Raw genomic sequence first — 17,144 nt, 5'->3', positions numbered from 1 at the left:
TTTATACTCCAGAACAGTATACTTTTGGTATTGATTATACATTGAAGTGCCAAAAGTCATGGGATAGCAGTACTGTATGTAATGGTAGGGAGCGCCACCGTAGTGTGACGTGTTGGAAATGCCCGTACCTGAATCAGTTGTAATCTGAAATCACATGAGTCAGTTTAAACACCGGCTATGCTGCTCATGACAAGACGACGCAAATTATTGGAGTTCGAATGGGGCATGATAAAGGATGCCTAACAGATGGAACATTCAATTTCTGAAGTTGTGCAGACATTCTCCTTTCCTCGATCTTTGGTGTCGCGTGTGTACCAGGAATACCTCATGGAACCCACCCTGGACAGCACAGTGGCAGACCACAGGTGTTTAATGACCGAGAACAGTGGCACCTGGCCAGAAATGGCCTTGGTAACAGATCAGCAACATTGTCCCAAATCACATCCACATTCAATGCAGGAGGTACCGATGAGTCCTCTCACATCTTTGCTCCGAGTGCTGCAAGTCGCTGATTAAAATTATATGTAGTATGCCTATAACCTGTGAGAGTCTGCGACTTTGTTTGTGTACAAAATGCTATGCTACAGTGTTTTCATGGAAAACACAGTAACATGGCATTTCGGATGCAGATAGAGCCACAATTACACAAAGAATATAGGCATGCTGCATATCATTTTATTCAGCAGATGGCTGTGCATCCTATTACATTACTTTGTGGGGGTGGGGGGGGGGACACAAAAAAGATGCTCTGTACTACTGAGTCACGCCACGGCATGGCGCGACTTCAAGGGCTGTTTAGTGTGACTGCAGCAGGGATGTAAGAGGACACATCTGTAGATGCATATCCAGCAGGTCTGTGCAGCGTTCTTTAGTTTCCATGGGATATGTAAGTAGAATACCCACCAGAGTGCCCCTGTTAACACTACGAAACACCTCACATGGGCTTGTGATGTAGGTAATTGAACCCTGGAGGACTGGGAACAAGTGACATGGTCCGATGCATCACAGTTCCAGGTAATTTGGGCTGATGGTAGGTTCGGATGTGACACAGACATCATGAGGCTATGGATCCCAGTTGTCAGCAAGACATCATGCAGGCTGTTGGTGGTTCCATGATGGTGTGGGGTGTATTCACGTGGTATGGGTTGGGTCACTTGGTCTGCCTGAACATGTCATTGACCAGTAACAGCTACGTTGCATTGCACGGTGACAGTTTGCAGCCTTTCAGGAACTTCATGTACCCCCACAACAATGGAATGTTCAAGCAGTATAATGCACCATGTCATCATTTCCAAGTTGTCCAGAATTGGTTTGAGCATTCAAAATAGTTCTGGCAAATGTTGTGGCCACAGCTTTCACCCGAAATGAACCCAATTTAGCATTTATAGGATGTGATGGAGAGGTCCTGCACCTCCAAATATCAGGGAGCTGTGGGAAGCTATCCAGGTGGCATGGGTCAACATCTCTTCAGAGATGCTACATTGCATTACTGCACTTTGCTGGGCTAGAGGGGGTCCTACACAATACTAGGCACCTATTGCATGACTTTTGGCACTTCAGTTGAACTTCCAGTGTTTCACCACTTTAGGTTTAATGATTCCATTTTGGGATTTAATGATTGTTTAAAATAAATTAATTAATACATTACGGTAATTTGTTTGTTTTGTATTCTTTAGATTATTTCAATGTTACCTTTGCATCACAAGAACGTCTTTAATTATTTGGTCTCCTTCTTGGGGGAGCTGTTAAGTAATTCCATGCAGAACCACTTGGATATTAACATTTTAGGTAAGATTTTGGAGTTTTTCTATCTACTTTTTTTTGTAGTTTACAAACAATTATAACAATTATAAAAATATTACTTATGCTCTCCATTTTTGGACAACTCAAATCGAAATAAAACCAGTAGCATGATTCTTAGTGAGTTCTGCACCAACAAGTACTGTATAAGCATTAACGAACACTCGGGCCTCTTGAATGAAATTTACACGCACAATGGAGTTTCATTTCATTTTTATTAGAGATGAGCAGTTCAGATCTCAGTACGGCATCTTATTGGCTATCCAGCTCGTGTTTTGCATAGCCAATAAGATAAATAATAAGAATTTACTTACCGATAATTCTATTTCTCGTAGTCCGTAGTGGATGCTGGGAACTCCGTAAGGACCATGGGGAATAGCGGCTCCGCAGGAGACTGGGCACAAAAAGAAAGCATTAGGACTACCTGGTGTGCACTGGCTCCTCCCCCTATGACCCTCCTCCAAGCCTCAGTTAGGATACTGTGCCCGGACGAGCGTACACAATAAGGAAGGATTTTGAATCCCGGGTAAGACTCATACCAGCCACACCAATCACACCGTACAACTCGTGATATGAAACTCAGTTAACAGCATGATAACAGAGGAGCCTCTGAATAGATGGCTCACAACAAGAACCCGATTAGTTAACAATAACTATGTACAAGTATTGCAGACAATCCGCACTTGGGATGGGCGCCCAGCATCCACTACGGACTACGAGAAATAGAATTATCGGTAAGTAAATTCTTATTTTCTCTGACGTCCTAGTGGATGCTGGGAACTCCGTAAGGACCATGGGGATTATACCAAAGCTCCCAAACGGGCGGGAGAGTGCGGATGACTCTGCAGCACCGAATGAGAGAACTCCAGGTCCTCCTCAGCCAGGGTATCAAATTCATAGAATTTTGCAAACGTGTTTGCCCCTGACCAAGTAGCTGCTCGGCAAAGTTGTAAAGCCGAGACCCCTCGGGCAGCCACCCAAGATGAGCCCACCGTCCTTGTGGAATGGGCTTTTAGTGATTTAGGCTGCGGTAATCCTACCGCAGAATGCGCCAGCTGAATAGTGCTACAAATCCAGCGCGCAATAGACTGCTTAGTAGCAGGAGCACCTAGCTTGTTGGGTGCCATCAGGATAAACAGCGAGTCAGTTTTCCTGACTCCAGCCGTCCTGGAAAAATAAATTTTTCAGGGCCCTGACTACGTCCAGCAACTTGGAATCCTCCAAGTCCCTAGTAGCCGCAGGCACCACAATAGGTTGGTTCAAGTGAAAACCTGAGACCACCTTCGGGAGAAACTGAGGACGAGTCCTCAACTCTGCCCTATCCATATAGAAAATCAGATAAGGGCTTTTACATGACAAAGCTGCCAATTCTGACACACGCCTGGCCAAGGCCAACAGCATGACCACTTTCCACGCGAGATACTTTAGCTCCATGGTTTTAAGTGGCTCAACCAATGCGACTTTAGGAAATCCAACACCACGTTGAGATCCAAAAAATGCCACAGGAGGCACAAAAGGAGGCTGAATATGTAGTACTCCTTTAACCAAAGTCTGAACTTCAGGCAGTGAAGCCAGTTCTTTCTGGAAGAAAATCGACAGAGCCGAAATCTGGACCTTTGCGGTGACATCCTTCCTGGCTATGATCAGGGTAGGGGTGACTTCCTTCGGAATACCCTTTTCCTTTAGGATCCGGTGTTCTACCGCCATGCCGTCAAACGCAGCCGCGGTAAGTCTTGGAACAGACAGGGTCCCTGCTGCAGCAGGTCTTGTCTGAGCGGCAGAGGCCAAGGGTCCTCTGCCAGCATCTCTTGAAGTTCCGGGTACCAAGCTCTTCATGGCCAATCTGGAACCCCGAGTATGGTTTTCACTCCTCGCCTTCTTATTATTCTCAGTACCTTGGGTATGAGAGGTAGAGGAGGAGACACATAAACCGACTGGTACACCCACGGTGTCACTAGAGCGTCCCCAGCGATCGCCTGAGGGTCCTTTGACCTGGCGCAATATCTTTTCAACTTCTTGTTGAGGCGGGACGCCATCATGTCCACCCGTGGTCATTCCCAACGGTTTACCCGCATTTGGAAAACTTCTGGATGAAGTCCCCATTCTCCTGGGTGTAGGTCGCCCATCGGAGAATCCTTGTGGCTTCTGCCATCGCCATCCTGCTTCTTGTGCCGCCCTGTCTGTTTACATGGGCGACCGCCGTGATGTCGTCTGATTGGATCAGTACCGGCTGGTTCTGAAGCAGGGGCCTTGCTTGGCTTAGGGCATTGTAAATGGCCCTTAGCTGCAGAATATTTATGTGAAGCGAAATCTCCTTGGAAATTTCTTCCCTGTGTGTGCACCCCAGCCCCGAAGGCTGGCATCCGTGGTCACCAGGACCCAGTCCTGTATTCCGAATCTGCGGCCCTCTAGTAGATGAGCCCTCTGCAGCCACCACAGCAGCGACACCCTGTTTCTTGCTGACAGGGTTATCCGCTGTTGTATCTGTAGATGGGACCCGGACCATTAGTCCCACAGGTCCCACTGGAACGTCCTTGCGTGGAGTCTTCCGAATGGAATTATGCTTCGTACGAAGCTACCATTTTTCCCAGGACTCGTGTGCATTGATGTACCGACACCTGTCCTGGTTTTAGGATGTCTCTGACTAGAGATGACAACTCCTCGGCTTTTTCCACTGGAAGAAACACTCTTTTCTGGTCTGCGTTCAGAAACATTCCCAGGAACAGAAGACGTGTCGTCGGGACCAGCTGTGACTTTGGAATATTGAGAATCCAGTCGTGCTGTTGTAGCACTTCCCGAGAGAGTGCTATCCCCACTACCAACTGTTCTTTGGACCTCGCCTTTATCAGGAGATCGTCCAAGTACGGGATATTAAAAACTTCCTTCTTGCGAAGGAGTATCATCACTTCGGCCATTACCTAGGTAAAGACCTTCGGTGCCGTGGACAACTCCAACGGCCGCGTCTGGAACTGATAGTGACAGTCCTGTACCACATATCTGAGGTACTCCTGGTGAGGGGGGTAAATGGGGACATGCAGGTACGCATCCTTGATGTCCAGGGAGACCCTGTAATCCCCCTCGTCCAGGCTCGTAATAACCGCCCTGAGTGATTCCATCTTAAACTTGAATCTTCTGATATAAAAGTTCAAGTATTTTAATTTCAAGATGGGTCTCACCGAACCGTTTCGGTACCACAACCACTGTGGAATAGTAACCCCTTCCTTGCTGAAGGAGGGGCACCTTGACAATCACTTGTTGTGATTATAGTGTTGAATATCCACCAACACCGTCTCCCTGGCAGAGGGAGGTGCCGGTAAGGCAGATTTTAGGAAACGGCGGGGGGAAGAACGTCTCGAACTCCAGCCTGTACCCCTGAGATACTACTTGAAGGACCCAGGGATCCATGTGAGTGAGCAGCCCCAGCACCATGCTGTGGACCTACCGGACGCAGGGAGGACTTCTGCTCTTGGGAACTAGCTGTGTGTTGCAGCTTTTTCCTCTACCTTTGCCTCTCGGCAGAAAGGATGAGCCTCTAGCCCTCTTGCTTTTCTGGGGCCGAAAGGACTGTACTTGATGATACGGTGCTTTCTTTTGTTGTGGGGTAGCCTGTGGCAAAAAAATCGATTTCCCAGCAGTAGCTGTGGAAACGAGGTCTGAAAAACCATCCCCAAACAGTTTTACCCCCTTATAGGGCAACTTCCATGTGCCGATTCGAGTCGGCATCGCCTGACCATTGCCAAGTCCATAACCCCCGTCTGGCGGCAATGGACCTAGCGCTTATTTTTGATCCCAGCCGGCAAATATCCCTCTGTGCATCACGCATGTATAAGACCACGTCTTTTATATGCTCTATTTTCAGCAAAATATTGTCCCTATCCATAGTTATTTTCCGACAGGGAATCTGACCACGCAGCGGGAGCACTGCACATCCATGCCGAAGCAACGGCTGGTCGCAATATAATTGTGTGTGACTATATCTTATAGGGTAACCTCCTGCTTTCTATCAGCAGGGTCCTTCAGGGCGGCCGTATCCGGAGACGGTAGTGCCACCTTTTCTGATAAGCGTGTAAGCGCTGTGTCTACCCTATGGGGTGTTTCCCCGCGTGACCTATCCTCTGGCGGGAAAGGGTACGCTGCCAATAACCACTCTTCCTCACACACCTCATTTAATTTCTCAGATGCAGGAAAAACTACTAATAGTTTTCTCTCACCAAACACAATACCCTTTTATGTGGTACCTGGGGTATAATCATAAATGTGTAATACATTTTTCATTGCCTCAATCCTGTAACGGGTGGACCTATTTGGAGGGTACACCAGTCTCATCAATGTCGACACTGGAGTCAGTATCCGTGTCGACATCTGTGTCTGTTATCTGAGGTAGCGGGCGATTTTAGAGCCCCCCATGACATTTGAGACGCTGGAACAGGCACAAGCTGAGTAGCCGGCTGTTCCGTGTCGTCGACCTTTTATGTAAGGAGTTGACACTTTCACGTAATCCTTCCATAAGTTCAACCACACCGGTGTCGACCCCGCAGGGGGTGACAACATATTTACAGGCATTCGCTCCGCCTCCACCTCATTATCCTCCACATACCTGTCGACACAGCCGTACCGACACACAGCACACACACAGGGAATGCTCTGATAGAGGACAGGACCCCACAAAGCCCTTTGGGGAGACAGAGGGAGAGTATGCCAGCACACACCAGGGCGCTATATATCACAGGGATAGCACCTATAAAAAAGTGTTTTCCCTTATAGCTGCATATATATTGTATACTGCGCCTAAATTGTGCCCCCCCTCTCTTTTTAACCCTTTCTGTAGTGTATTAACTGCAGGGGAGAGCCAGGGAGCTTCCCTCCAACGGAGCTGTGAGGGAAAATGGCGCCAGTGTGCTGAAGGAGATAGCTCCGCCCCTTTTTCGCAGACTTTTCTCCCGCATTTTTATGGATTCTGGCAGGGGTTAATGTACATCCATATAGCCCTGGGGGTTATATGTGATGTATTTTTGCCAGCCAAGGTGTTAATATTGCTGCTCAGGGCGCCCCCCCCCAGCGCCCTGCACCCATCAGTGACCGCAGTGTGAGGTGTGCATGAGGAGCAATGGTGCACAGCTGCAGTGCTGTGCGCTACCTTGATGAAGACTGATGTCTTCTGCCGCCGATTTTCCGGACCTCTTCTTGCTTCTGGCTCTGTAAGGGGGCCGGCGGCGCGGCTCTGGGACCGGACTCCGAGGCTGGGCCTGTGTTCGATCCCTCTGGAGCTAATGGTGTCCAGTAGCCTAAGAAGCCCAAGCTGGCTGCAAGCAGGCAGGTTCGCTTCTTCTCCCCTTAGTCCCTCGATGCAGTGAGCCTGTTGCCAGCAGGTCTCACTGAAAATAAAAAACCTAAAACTAACTTTTATCTAAGAAGCTCAGGAGAGCCCCCTAGATTGCACCCTGCTCGGTCGGGCACAAAAATCTAACTGAGGCTTGGAGGAGGGTCATAGGGGGAGGAGCCAGTGCACACCTGGTAGTCCTAAAGCTTTCTTTTTGTGCCCAGTCTCCTGCGGAGCCGCTATTCCCCATGGTCCTTACGGAGTTCCCAGCATCCACTAGGACGTCAGAGAAATGAACTTGTGCTAGTTTGGCGAAAAGAACCAAGTAAATCCTAACCTCTAATCTCTAATTTTTATATACTCACATAATTCAAGTCAACTTAATTTAAGACTATCCCATTCTTGAATATTTTTTTATTAATAACATTTATGTAAGAGGTTTTATTTTTTTATTAGTTTCTCCAATTTTAATAGTTATCATTAAATGATTGCATAATGAACAAAAGCAGTCAGGTTTGCAACATTATTCATTACCTAAAACCAATTGTATGTTTCGTTTAGTTGTGTGCAAAAGTATTGTATTTTCAGATTTTTTTATTTTTAATCACTGATGGAGAGAAAAGTTACTCTAGGCATCTATGAGAGGAGTTTCTGTTCCAGCATTATACACCTACTCATTATTATATACATCTAGTCGAATATAAGTGTCCATGCAAGGGTGCCTCCTAGCGCAATAATTAAATCCCCCCCGAAGTTTTAATAAATAATATACTATACTTACCTGGTTACGTTTATTACTGTACTCTACAAAATTGTTCCAGACAGTATTTTTTTATAGTGAACCAGTAGGCTTTTAAAGTAAATTTTTAAACTTATAATTATTTGTCTGCAGATTACAAAAAATAAAAACAATTGAAAAATGCTGCTTGCCTAAATATTCAACCCCTCTGCATACTAGTATGTGGTAGAACCACCTTTTTCGTCTATAACAGCTTTAGGTATGTTGAGATAAGTTTATACCAGGCTTGCACACTGTTTGGGAGCAATTTGTGCCCATTCTTCCATGCTTTAGGCTAGCCTTTAGGCACTGCTTGGGTGGTATGGCATAGTTTCCATTTTCTCACAGTTGATCCAATAATGGTATATGGGGGTATGCAACTGGCTCCGTTAATTTTGCCTAGGCGAAAAAACTGAGCTATTCACCCTATGCAATAGCAGGGCCAGATTTTCGCCTAGGCAAAAAATGCAGCAGGGGCAGAAAACACGTGGTTTGTCGAATCCACAGGTTTTCCATTGAAACGCGGGCCATAGTCAGTGATTTTGAGGCATTTGTCGCCTTTTCACTTAAAAGAAAAAGGTGAAAAGGAATTGGCGAAATGCCTTCAAAACGGTCGAAAAAGGCCCTAATTTAATACTCAGTGGGGCGAATTCATTAACTCCACAAATGATCAGAGCTAATTGCATATGCCCCCTATGTGATATCAAAGTACTTGGATATTATTTTTCAATATATTTTCTTACTTTAATAATCTTCAGCGGCACAAATTCTGCCACCCTGATACTTATTCAATGCCATCTGCTAATGTAGCTACAGCGGCACAAATTCTGCCACCCTGATACTTATTCAATGCCATCTGCTAATGTAGCTACAGTATGTTTATTTACCCTGTACTTGTCCTATATTGTCTTCAACTGTAAGTCGCTGTTTTCCTGTTTTGATTATTTGCTTATGTACTCTGTAATTGGGCGCTGCGGAACCCTTGTGGCGCCATATAAATAAAGGATGATAATAAAATTAATACAGGTTGAGTATCCCATATCCAAATATCCGAAATACGGAATATTCCGAAATATGGACTTTTTTGAGTGAGAGTGAGATAGTGAAACCTTTGTTTTCTGATGGCTCAGTGTACACAAACTTTGTTTAATACACAAAGTTATTAAAAATATTGTATTAAATGACCTTCAGGCTGTGTGTATAAGGTGTATATGAAACATACATGAATTGTGTGAATGTAGACACACTTTGTTTAATGCACAAAGTTATAAAAAATACTGGCTATAATGACCTTCAGGCTGTGTGTATAAGGTGTATATGTAACATAAATGCATTCTGTGCTTAGACTTAGGTCCGATCACCATGATATCTCATTATGGTATGCAATTATTCCAAAATACGGAAAAATCCGATATCCAAAATACCTCTGGTCCCAAGCATTTTGGATAAGGGATACTCAACCTTTAATATATTTGCATGTCTATAACATTTTCTTCAAATTCTCTTCAGTCTTCATTTTCAGTTTTCCTTCAGATTCACAGTATGACCAATATTATTGAATTAAGGAGTCTTTCATCCATAAAAGCTGACATTTTTAATGGTTTACAGGTAGAAGCTAATTGTTTGGGCAGTGTCTTTGATTTGTGTAATCTTGGAACTTCCCCAGCACAGGACTGAATGCTTATGCAAGCAGCATTTTTCTTTTTTTTTCTTTTATTTACTGTTTGAAGAGAAAAAAAAACTGCAGAGACACAATAAGGAATTTGAAAAATATATTTTAAGAGTCTATTGCTTCTCAAGAAACAATGGGGCAGATGTATTAACCTGGAGAAGGCATAAGGAAGTGATAAACCAGTGATATGTGCAAGGTGCTAAAGGCACCAGCCAATCAGATCCTAACTGTTAATTTACATATTGGAACTGATTGGCTGGTGCCTTTAACACCTTGCACATATCACTGGTTTATCACTTCCTTATGCCTTCTCCAGGTTAATACATCTGCCCCAATCTGTGCAAGTGTCATTTGCAATACAGACAAATGTCTTGACTTTTTTAGGGGGTTGAATACTTTTAGTAAGCCACTGTTATAAATAGAAATATAATATAAAATAGAAATATTTTCTTTAAAATTGTGATGGCTTTTTATTTGGTTTTATTCTTAACTTTCTATTTCCAGCAAGCATATTTGGAAATCTTTTACTCCGACCTCCACCTGATCACTCCAAACCCAGCAACTTGGACAAGAGAAAGTGCCAGGAATTTGTTCAGCAGTTCCTCCTACAGGCAGAAAGTTCTTAGTGTCGGGATAAACTGTAAATAAGAACATACAGGAAGCAGAACATTTTCCCAATATCTATAGGATTACTTGACACAATGACAGATGCAGCTGTGCCTTATGGGACCTAAGTATTTAAGTCTTAGGGACGCAATGACTACTATGTAAGCCTCCAAGTGCCTGTGTCAGACATTCCTTTTTTCTGCTGAAAAATACCTTAAATGGATCTCCATATAAATTGTGTAATTACATCAGTGATTGTTACTATGTTTCTTAGTAAAAGTCAGGTGAACATATAAATACAAACTGTAGTTCATGCAGTGGCGTCATAAGGCGGGTGCGGGTGGTGTGGCCCGCACCGGGTGTGACACCTGGAGGTGGGTGACACCAAATGCCATCTCCTCCAAAGTGACAGGAGCCAGGTGCTGCAGTGTAAAAGTCTCCTACAGCACCCGGCTCCTGTCATAGAAAAGGAGCTGACAGCGCACCGAGACTGTCTCCAGGGGCAGCCCAGCATCTCCGGAGATGCTGAACACCCCCACAGAGTGACGATTTCTGGATCCCCATGAGACCACGCCCCCTGTATATAAGACCATGCCCCTTTTTTACTGCGGTAATCTGTGACCTCTTGAAAACTAGCTCAGTACACATTACTGCTATTTTATTTTATTTTTTTTTAGTCCCAAATCTCCAAACAATGTCCTTCAATAGAAAGAATCTGTAATCATAGCTGTATCTTATAATATTGTCATTCTGTGCTGTTCCTTAAGGGTCTTTGTAAAGGCTAGACATCTGAGAGACCACATTATTTTAAGTTAGTTCATCCGTTAGCTGTAACAGCTCATACTAGACTTCTTTAAGATGCCAGGTGCGTTTTTCAGATATATGGCACATGCTAAGTTTCCAAGAGGAACTTATTTCACAGTTAACTGTGGCTGTGGTGAAATGAATGGACTGCTCATAATTAATTCTTTTGCATTGAACCTATTGTATATATGGACCAACACCTTCTCATAGTTTACAGAGTATTTTTATTATTGTAAATTATTATCTAGCTCCTTCTTTATGTGCCCCTCCCGTCCTATATATGTACTCAGTCATTCCCGGTTCTCTTCATTCCCATCTCTGCAGTGCGTTTGAGCACAAAATTTGCCCAGTGGGAGCTGGGGGACGCTCCATGTAAGGGGTGTGGTGGGGGTGATATGCACTTGCCACAGCCGCAACCAGGTCATCACACAAATGTGTGATGATTTCATCTATATTAGGTTTGAATTTGATGATAAATTAGTCAACACGGAAACACTGCCGACCTTTGGCTTGAGGAGGTAAAAACAAGTGATGCTACTAGCAGCCTGTCTGCTTGGAAAAATGTGATTTTTCTAATGGGAGCCTGGTTTTATACAGCCAATGAAATATATGAAAATCATGGTGCTGTACAACCACAGAGTACCAACCCCTGGTCAGTATTCCCTGTGTTGCCTAGTTTAGAAATCTCTATACAATGCTGAGATCATTCAAGTGTTGTCAAATTTATCATTCAAAGAGCGTTTTGGTGACCTCTGTACAATTCAGATTGCATTCTAGTGGCCTAATTAGTGTTTGATGCAGATACATTTTGTACCACATTACTCTATATTATATATCGGATACTATTTACCACTGTACAGTACAGAGAGATACGTACTAATGACTACAGTATAATGCCTAAATTGCCCTAGAGGCCACTATACAATAAAACCTTCCAAAAATCTAGTGGCTTTATATTGAAGACTCCCAAATATGTAATTGCTTAATAATGAACACCCATAAGTATCTGGTGGCTTTACAACATAACACTATATACCAGTGGTTCTAAAACTGTGTGCCCTGGGATGCCGCAAGGCTCTAGCAGGGGTGCCCCGGGTTGGTGGTCAAGGACCAAATGAAATTATTTATGGCCAAAGTGGTAGGCAAAACCAGTGCTACTGACTGCCAATCATAAAAAATGTGGACAAACAGAAGCACAAGTGTGTTCACCACCACATAACTGACCCTAAGGCTGACAGGTAGGCACAATTTACTGTTTTTTTTATATTTTTTTCAAAATATATCAATAATAAACTTTTATTCTAGGGGTGCCCTGAAAAAAATGCTGATACTGTAGGGCGCCATGATTCAAGAAAGTTTGGGAACCACTGCACTATACAACACAAACTCAAAGTTACATTTTCCTTCCAGTGATTCTGTGCTGTCTCTTTTGAGCTGGGGAGAAAGTTTTAAATTGTGCCAGGAAAGTGATATAGCCAGTAGATGGCTCTTCCCATTCTTCTCTATAGCAATAGCCATTTACCAATCAGATTGGGCCAACCGATACTATGGTAAACGGTGTCATTAACCAATTAGTGCAGTAAGGTATCAACTAGTAACTTTGCCAAGCCTGCCTTGACTGACTGACAACCAGAGACCAGCGTATTTGAATGCAAAATTTTATTGAAATTATTTTCCTATGAAGTATTGTAAAATGACAGTTCTAAGTGTTTGCCAAATGAGGACATTATTGTTTTTAAAGATGTTTAAGTAATTTAAGATTTTAAGTACCGGTACTATGTAGTTTTTAGTTTGCATTAGAATTACACTGAAACAAATTTGTAATTTTAACTTGCCAGTATGTCTGAGACTTTTGTTCTTTCTTTTTTACCCAGTGTCCACTAGAAGTTAAATGTATGACTATTGTATACCTATAAGCAGCCACGCCAAGACATATTGCCAACCCAGGTGCTAGAGGGGGCCTGGCCAAACACAGAGGGAAAGGTTTTACTATGAATACAGTGCATGTGATGAGTGTGTCTGGGGGTTGGCATTTCTTCCTTTCCATGGCAGGCCTGTGCCCACCAGACAAGTTCAGGTCTATAATGACTTGATATGCAAGTCTACATCTGTCCAGTTTGATTTACAAATACCATATTTTGTAATATGAACCAATTTGTTTTGTGCCACTGGTTTTACAACTGAATTAATTTGGCTGAATTGATGATTAACAACACCATATCGATCAATCTAATTCAGATTGCAAAGTAATTGGGAAACACAATAGCAAAATATTCGCAGTATGCACTCAGGGCCACTGACATAGTGTGGGTCCGGGCGATACAGGGTAAATGGTCAAATCCAGAATCCGTGGCTATGTCTACTCTTACAAAGAAAAGAAAATACTATGTGGCAGAGCATGCTGGGAAGGGGTGCAGGCCCGGGCTCCCTTCAACCCCTTAGACAAGCCCTGTTTTTTCAGAACTTGTTCACCCTCCTCTCGGAGCCCCCAGTATTTACCCGTCTGAAGAACTGTATGCAAATTTAAGATATTCAGTCTTTATTATGCCATTTATCTACACGTTTCAAATTGATGCCAAAATTAATTTTTATTATTAAAGATACAGATCACTAAAGTGTACTTATCACATAAAGGGGAGATACACTAAGCCTTGGAGAGAGATAAAGTAGAGAGAGATTAAGTACCAGCCAATCAGCTCCTGTCATATTTCAAACACAGCCTGTAACATGGCAATTAGGAACTGATTGGCTGGTACTTTATGTCTCTCCAAGGCTTGGTACATCTCCCCCATAGACCGTAAAGAAAGCCTTTTGGTCGTCTGTAACAATATCATGACTGTGCAGAAATGAAGTGTGCCATAACATTAATTTTGTATACAGTGTTGTGCAATGCATTGTTATTGATTTTGGCTAACCCCTGATTTAATTATAGATTAACTCTGTAGGACGTTATTTCATAATTGCTGATACTGCATTGATACGCTTATTTAGCAATTTTGTATACAGATTACACCAGATATTTGCTAACATTTCTTTCACTACTAGACTGGTGATAGCTATTAAATAAAAAGGCAGGTGTGCTAATTTGTCTCATTTTGCAGAAACCATAGTATAGATGTTCCAAATATTTATCAAACAAAACATTAATTGAAAATGGCTTGTTATTAAAATCAAATTGTTTACAGCTCCACAATAAATACAACCTTAGAATACACCAAAATTCACCTGTCTTCACTCAGTACTCGTATTTGTGTTATATTAACCAGTAGGAACATATGTAATTCAATTAGGGGGGTATACAGTTAGCTCCAACAATTTGGAGCTATCAAATTTGCCTCCCTGCGTATTCAATTTGCGGGCTATTTTTGCCCGTTTTTTAAGGCAGTTTCTTCTTTCTTTCTTTTTTTTTAGTGAACGGGCATTGGCGGAAAATGCAGCAAAATTGGCCCACATTTTCACTGGTGCAGGTACAAAAACATGTGGATTCAGTGATCCACGTTTTCTTCCTCCTGACGAATTTTTCGCCTACGCGAAAAAATAGCCCTGCTATTGAATAGGGTGAATCCCCATTCGCCCTAAAAAATAGCAAAAAGTGTATTTTTTTTCGCCTAGTACCCCCTTAACCTTTATCCTCAGTTCCAAGGTGGTATTAATATCATGATTTAAAGTTCCTTATGTAACTTTCTTCTTAAGGTGGTTACACACTGTGTGCGATACGCACAGTGTTGAGCCGCCCGACATTGGGGGTCATTCCGACCCGTTCGCACGCAGCGGTTTTTCGCTGCGGTGCGAATGGGTCTGTAATGCGCACCCACGACGTTACCCGGCGACAAGCGATTGCAGCGCTGCTATGCTAAAACACACTCTCACATAGGCGGAGATTAGTTGATCGCACTAGCAGCAAAAAGTTGCTTGGTGTGATCAACTCGGAATGAGGGACAAAATATTACTTAGTTGATAAGTAATATTTTGTTTTATATTGATTTTGACATTTTTTATAAATCTGAGTACATTTTTTTTTTGTCAATATTTCAGAAATGTATATCCTCTAAAACAAAGGTGGGTGGACACAATAATTATTGCGGTTGGTTTTCTTATGTATAGGGTCAAGTAGTTTACTGTCAATTGCAGGTTTTGCTCCTTGTTGTTGCCAGTTTGAGCGCCTATAATGTAACTGGTTATTATTTGCACCGTGCAATGACTGGCAGTCCGGATGGTGTAATGGTTAGCATTACTGCCTCACCGCATTGAGGTCACAGGTTTGATTCCCACCACTGTTTGGAGTTTGTATATTATCCCCGTGCTTCCTCCAGGTACTCAGTCTTCCTCCCACACTCCAAAAATATACTGGTAGGTTAATTGGCTCCCAACAAAAATTACCCATAGTGTGCGTGTACATGGGCAGACTAGATGGGCCAAGTGGTTCTTATCTGCTGTCAAATTCCATGTTTCTATGCCATTAAATTAAGATATTTTCTCTAACGTCCTAGTGGATGCTGGGGACTCCGTCAGGACCATGGGGAATAGCGGGCTCCGCAGGAGACAGGGCACATCTAAAAAGCTTTTAGGTCACATGGTGTGTACTGGCTCCTCCCCCTATGACCCTCCTCCAAGCCTCAGTTAGGTTTTTGTGCCCGTCCGAGAGGGTGCAATCTAGGTGGCTCTCTTAAAGAGCTGTTTAGAAAAGTTTTTTTTTAGGTTTCTAGTCAGTGATTCCTGCTGGCGACAGGATCACTGCAACGAGGGACTTAGGGGAGAGACTTGCAACTCACCTGCGTGCAGGAGGATTGAAGTCTTAGGCTACTGGACACTGAGCTCCAGAGGGAGTCGGAACACAGGTCAGCCTGGGGTTCGTCCCGGAGCCGCGCCGCCGATCCCCCTTACAGACGCTGAAGAACGGCAGAACGGAGGTCCGGAAACAGGCGGCAGAAGACTCCTCAGTCTTCATGAAGGTAGCGCACAGCACTGCAGCTGTGCGCCATTGTTGCTACACGGCTCACTGACCTCGGTCACGGAGGGTGCAGGGCGCTGCTGGGGGCGCCCTGGGCAGCAATATAGATTACCTTAGAGGCAAATAAATACATCACATATAGCCATTAAGGCTATATGTATGTATTTAACCCAGGCCAGTTTTCCTAATAACCGGGAGAAAAGCCCGCCGTGAAAGGGGCGGAGCTTATTCTCCTCAGCACTCAGCGCCATTTTCCTGACCAGCTCCGCTGGTGAGGAAGGCTCCCACTCTCCCCTGCACTACAGAAACAGGGTTAAAGAGAAGGGGGGCATAAATTGGCGATATAATTATATATTAAGAGCCCATATATAGAAACAACACCTTCTAGGGTTGTTATATACATTATGGCGCTTTTGGTGTGTGCTGGCAAACTCTCCCTCTGTCTCCCCAAAGGGCTAGTGGGTCCTGTCCTCTATCAGAGCATTCCCTGTATGTGTGTGCTGTAGGTCGGTACGTGTGTGTCGACATGTATGAGGAAAATGTTGGTGAGGAGACGGAGAAAATTGCCTGTAATGGTGATGTCACTCTCTAGGGAGTCGACACCAGAATGGATGGCTTACTTATGGAATTACGTGATAATGTCAACACGCTGCAAGCCGGTTGACGACATGAGACAGCCGGCGGACAAATTAGTATCGGTCCAGGCGTCTCAGACACCGTCAGGGGCTTGTAAAAACGCCCATTTACCTCAGTCGGTCGACAGACACTGACACGGACACTGACCCCAGTGTCGACGGTGAAGAAACAAACGTATTTTTCCTTTAGGGCCACAAGTTACATGTTAAGGGCAATGAAGGAGGTGTTACGTATTTCTGATACCACAAGTACCACAAATAAGGGTATTTTGTAGGGTGGGAATAAACTACTTGTAGTTTTGCCTGAATCAGATAAATTAAATGAAGTGTGTGATGATACGTGGGGTTCCTCCGACAGAAAGTTATGGGCGGTATACCCTTTTTCCCGCCAGTAGTAAGGGCGAGTTGGAAAACACACCTTAAGGTGGACAAGGCGCTCACACGCTTATAAAAAACATGGCGTTACCGTTTCCAGATACGGCCGCCCTCAAGGAGCCAGCTGATAGGAAGCTGGAAAATATCATAACAGTATATACACACATACTGGTGTTATACTACGACCAGCAATCGCCTCAGCC

General features: G+C 43.8%; 1 protein-coding gene across 4 annotated transcripts in view; it reads left to right on the top strand.

Annotated features, from left to right (window-relative positions):
• INPP5B (inositol polyphosphate-5-phosphatase B) overlaps positions 1 to 10,427 on the top strand; it is a 483,885-nt gene extending 473,458 nt beyond the window's left edge. For all 4 annotated transcript variants that reach the window (XM_063954327.1, XM_063954328.1, XM_063954329.1 and 1 more), the window contains 2 exons: positions 1,677 to 1,788; positions 10,075 to 10,427. In XM_063954327.1, the coding sequence (XP_063810397.1) occupies positions 1,677 to 1,788; positions 10,075 to 10,196 (234 nt within the window). In that variant the 3' untranslated portion in view covers positions 10,197 to 10,427. The remainder of the gene's footprint in view (positions 1 to 1,676; positions 1,789 to 10,074) is intronic.
• The last annotated feature ends 6,717 nt before the right edge of the window (positions 10,428 to 17,144 follow it).

This window comes from Pseudophryne corroboree, chromosome 2 (assembly GCF_028390025.1).
Source record: "Pseudophryne corroboree isolate aPseCor3 chromosome 2, aPseCor3.hap2, whole genome shotgun sequence".
In the NCBI taxonomy this organism is placed as follows: domain Eukaryota; kingdom Metazoa; phylum Chordata; class Amphibia; order Anura; family Myobatrachidae; genus Pseudophryne; species Pseudophryne corroboree.
The sequence above is the reverse complement of the archived record's forward strand: the minus strand, read 5'-3'. Positions and strand labels throughout refer to the sequence as shown.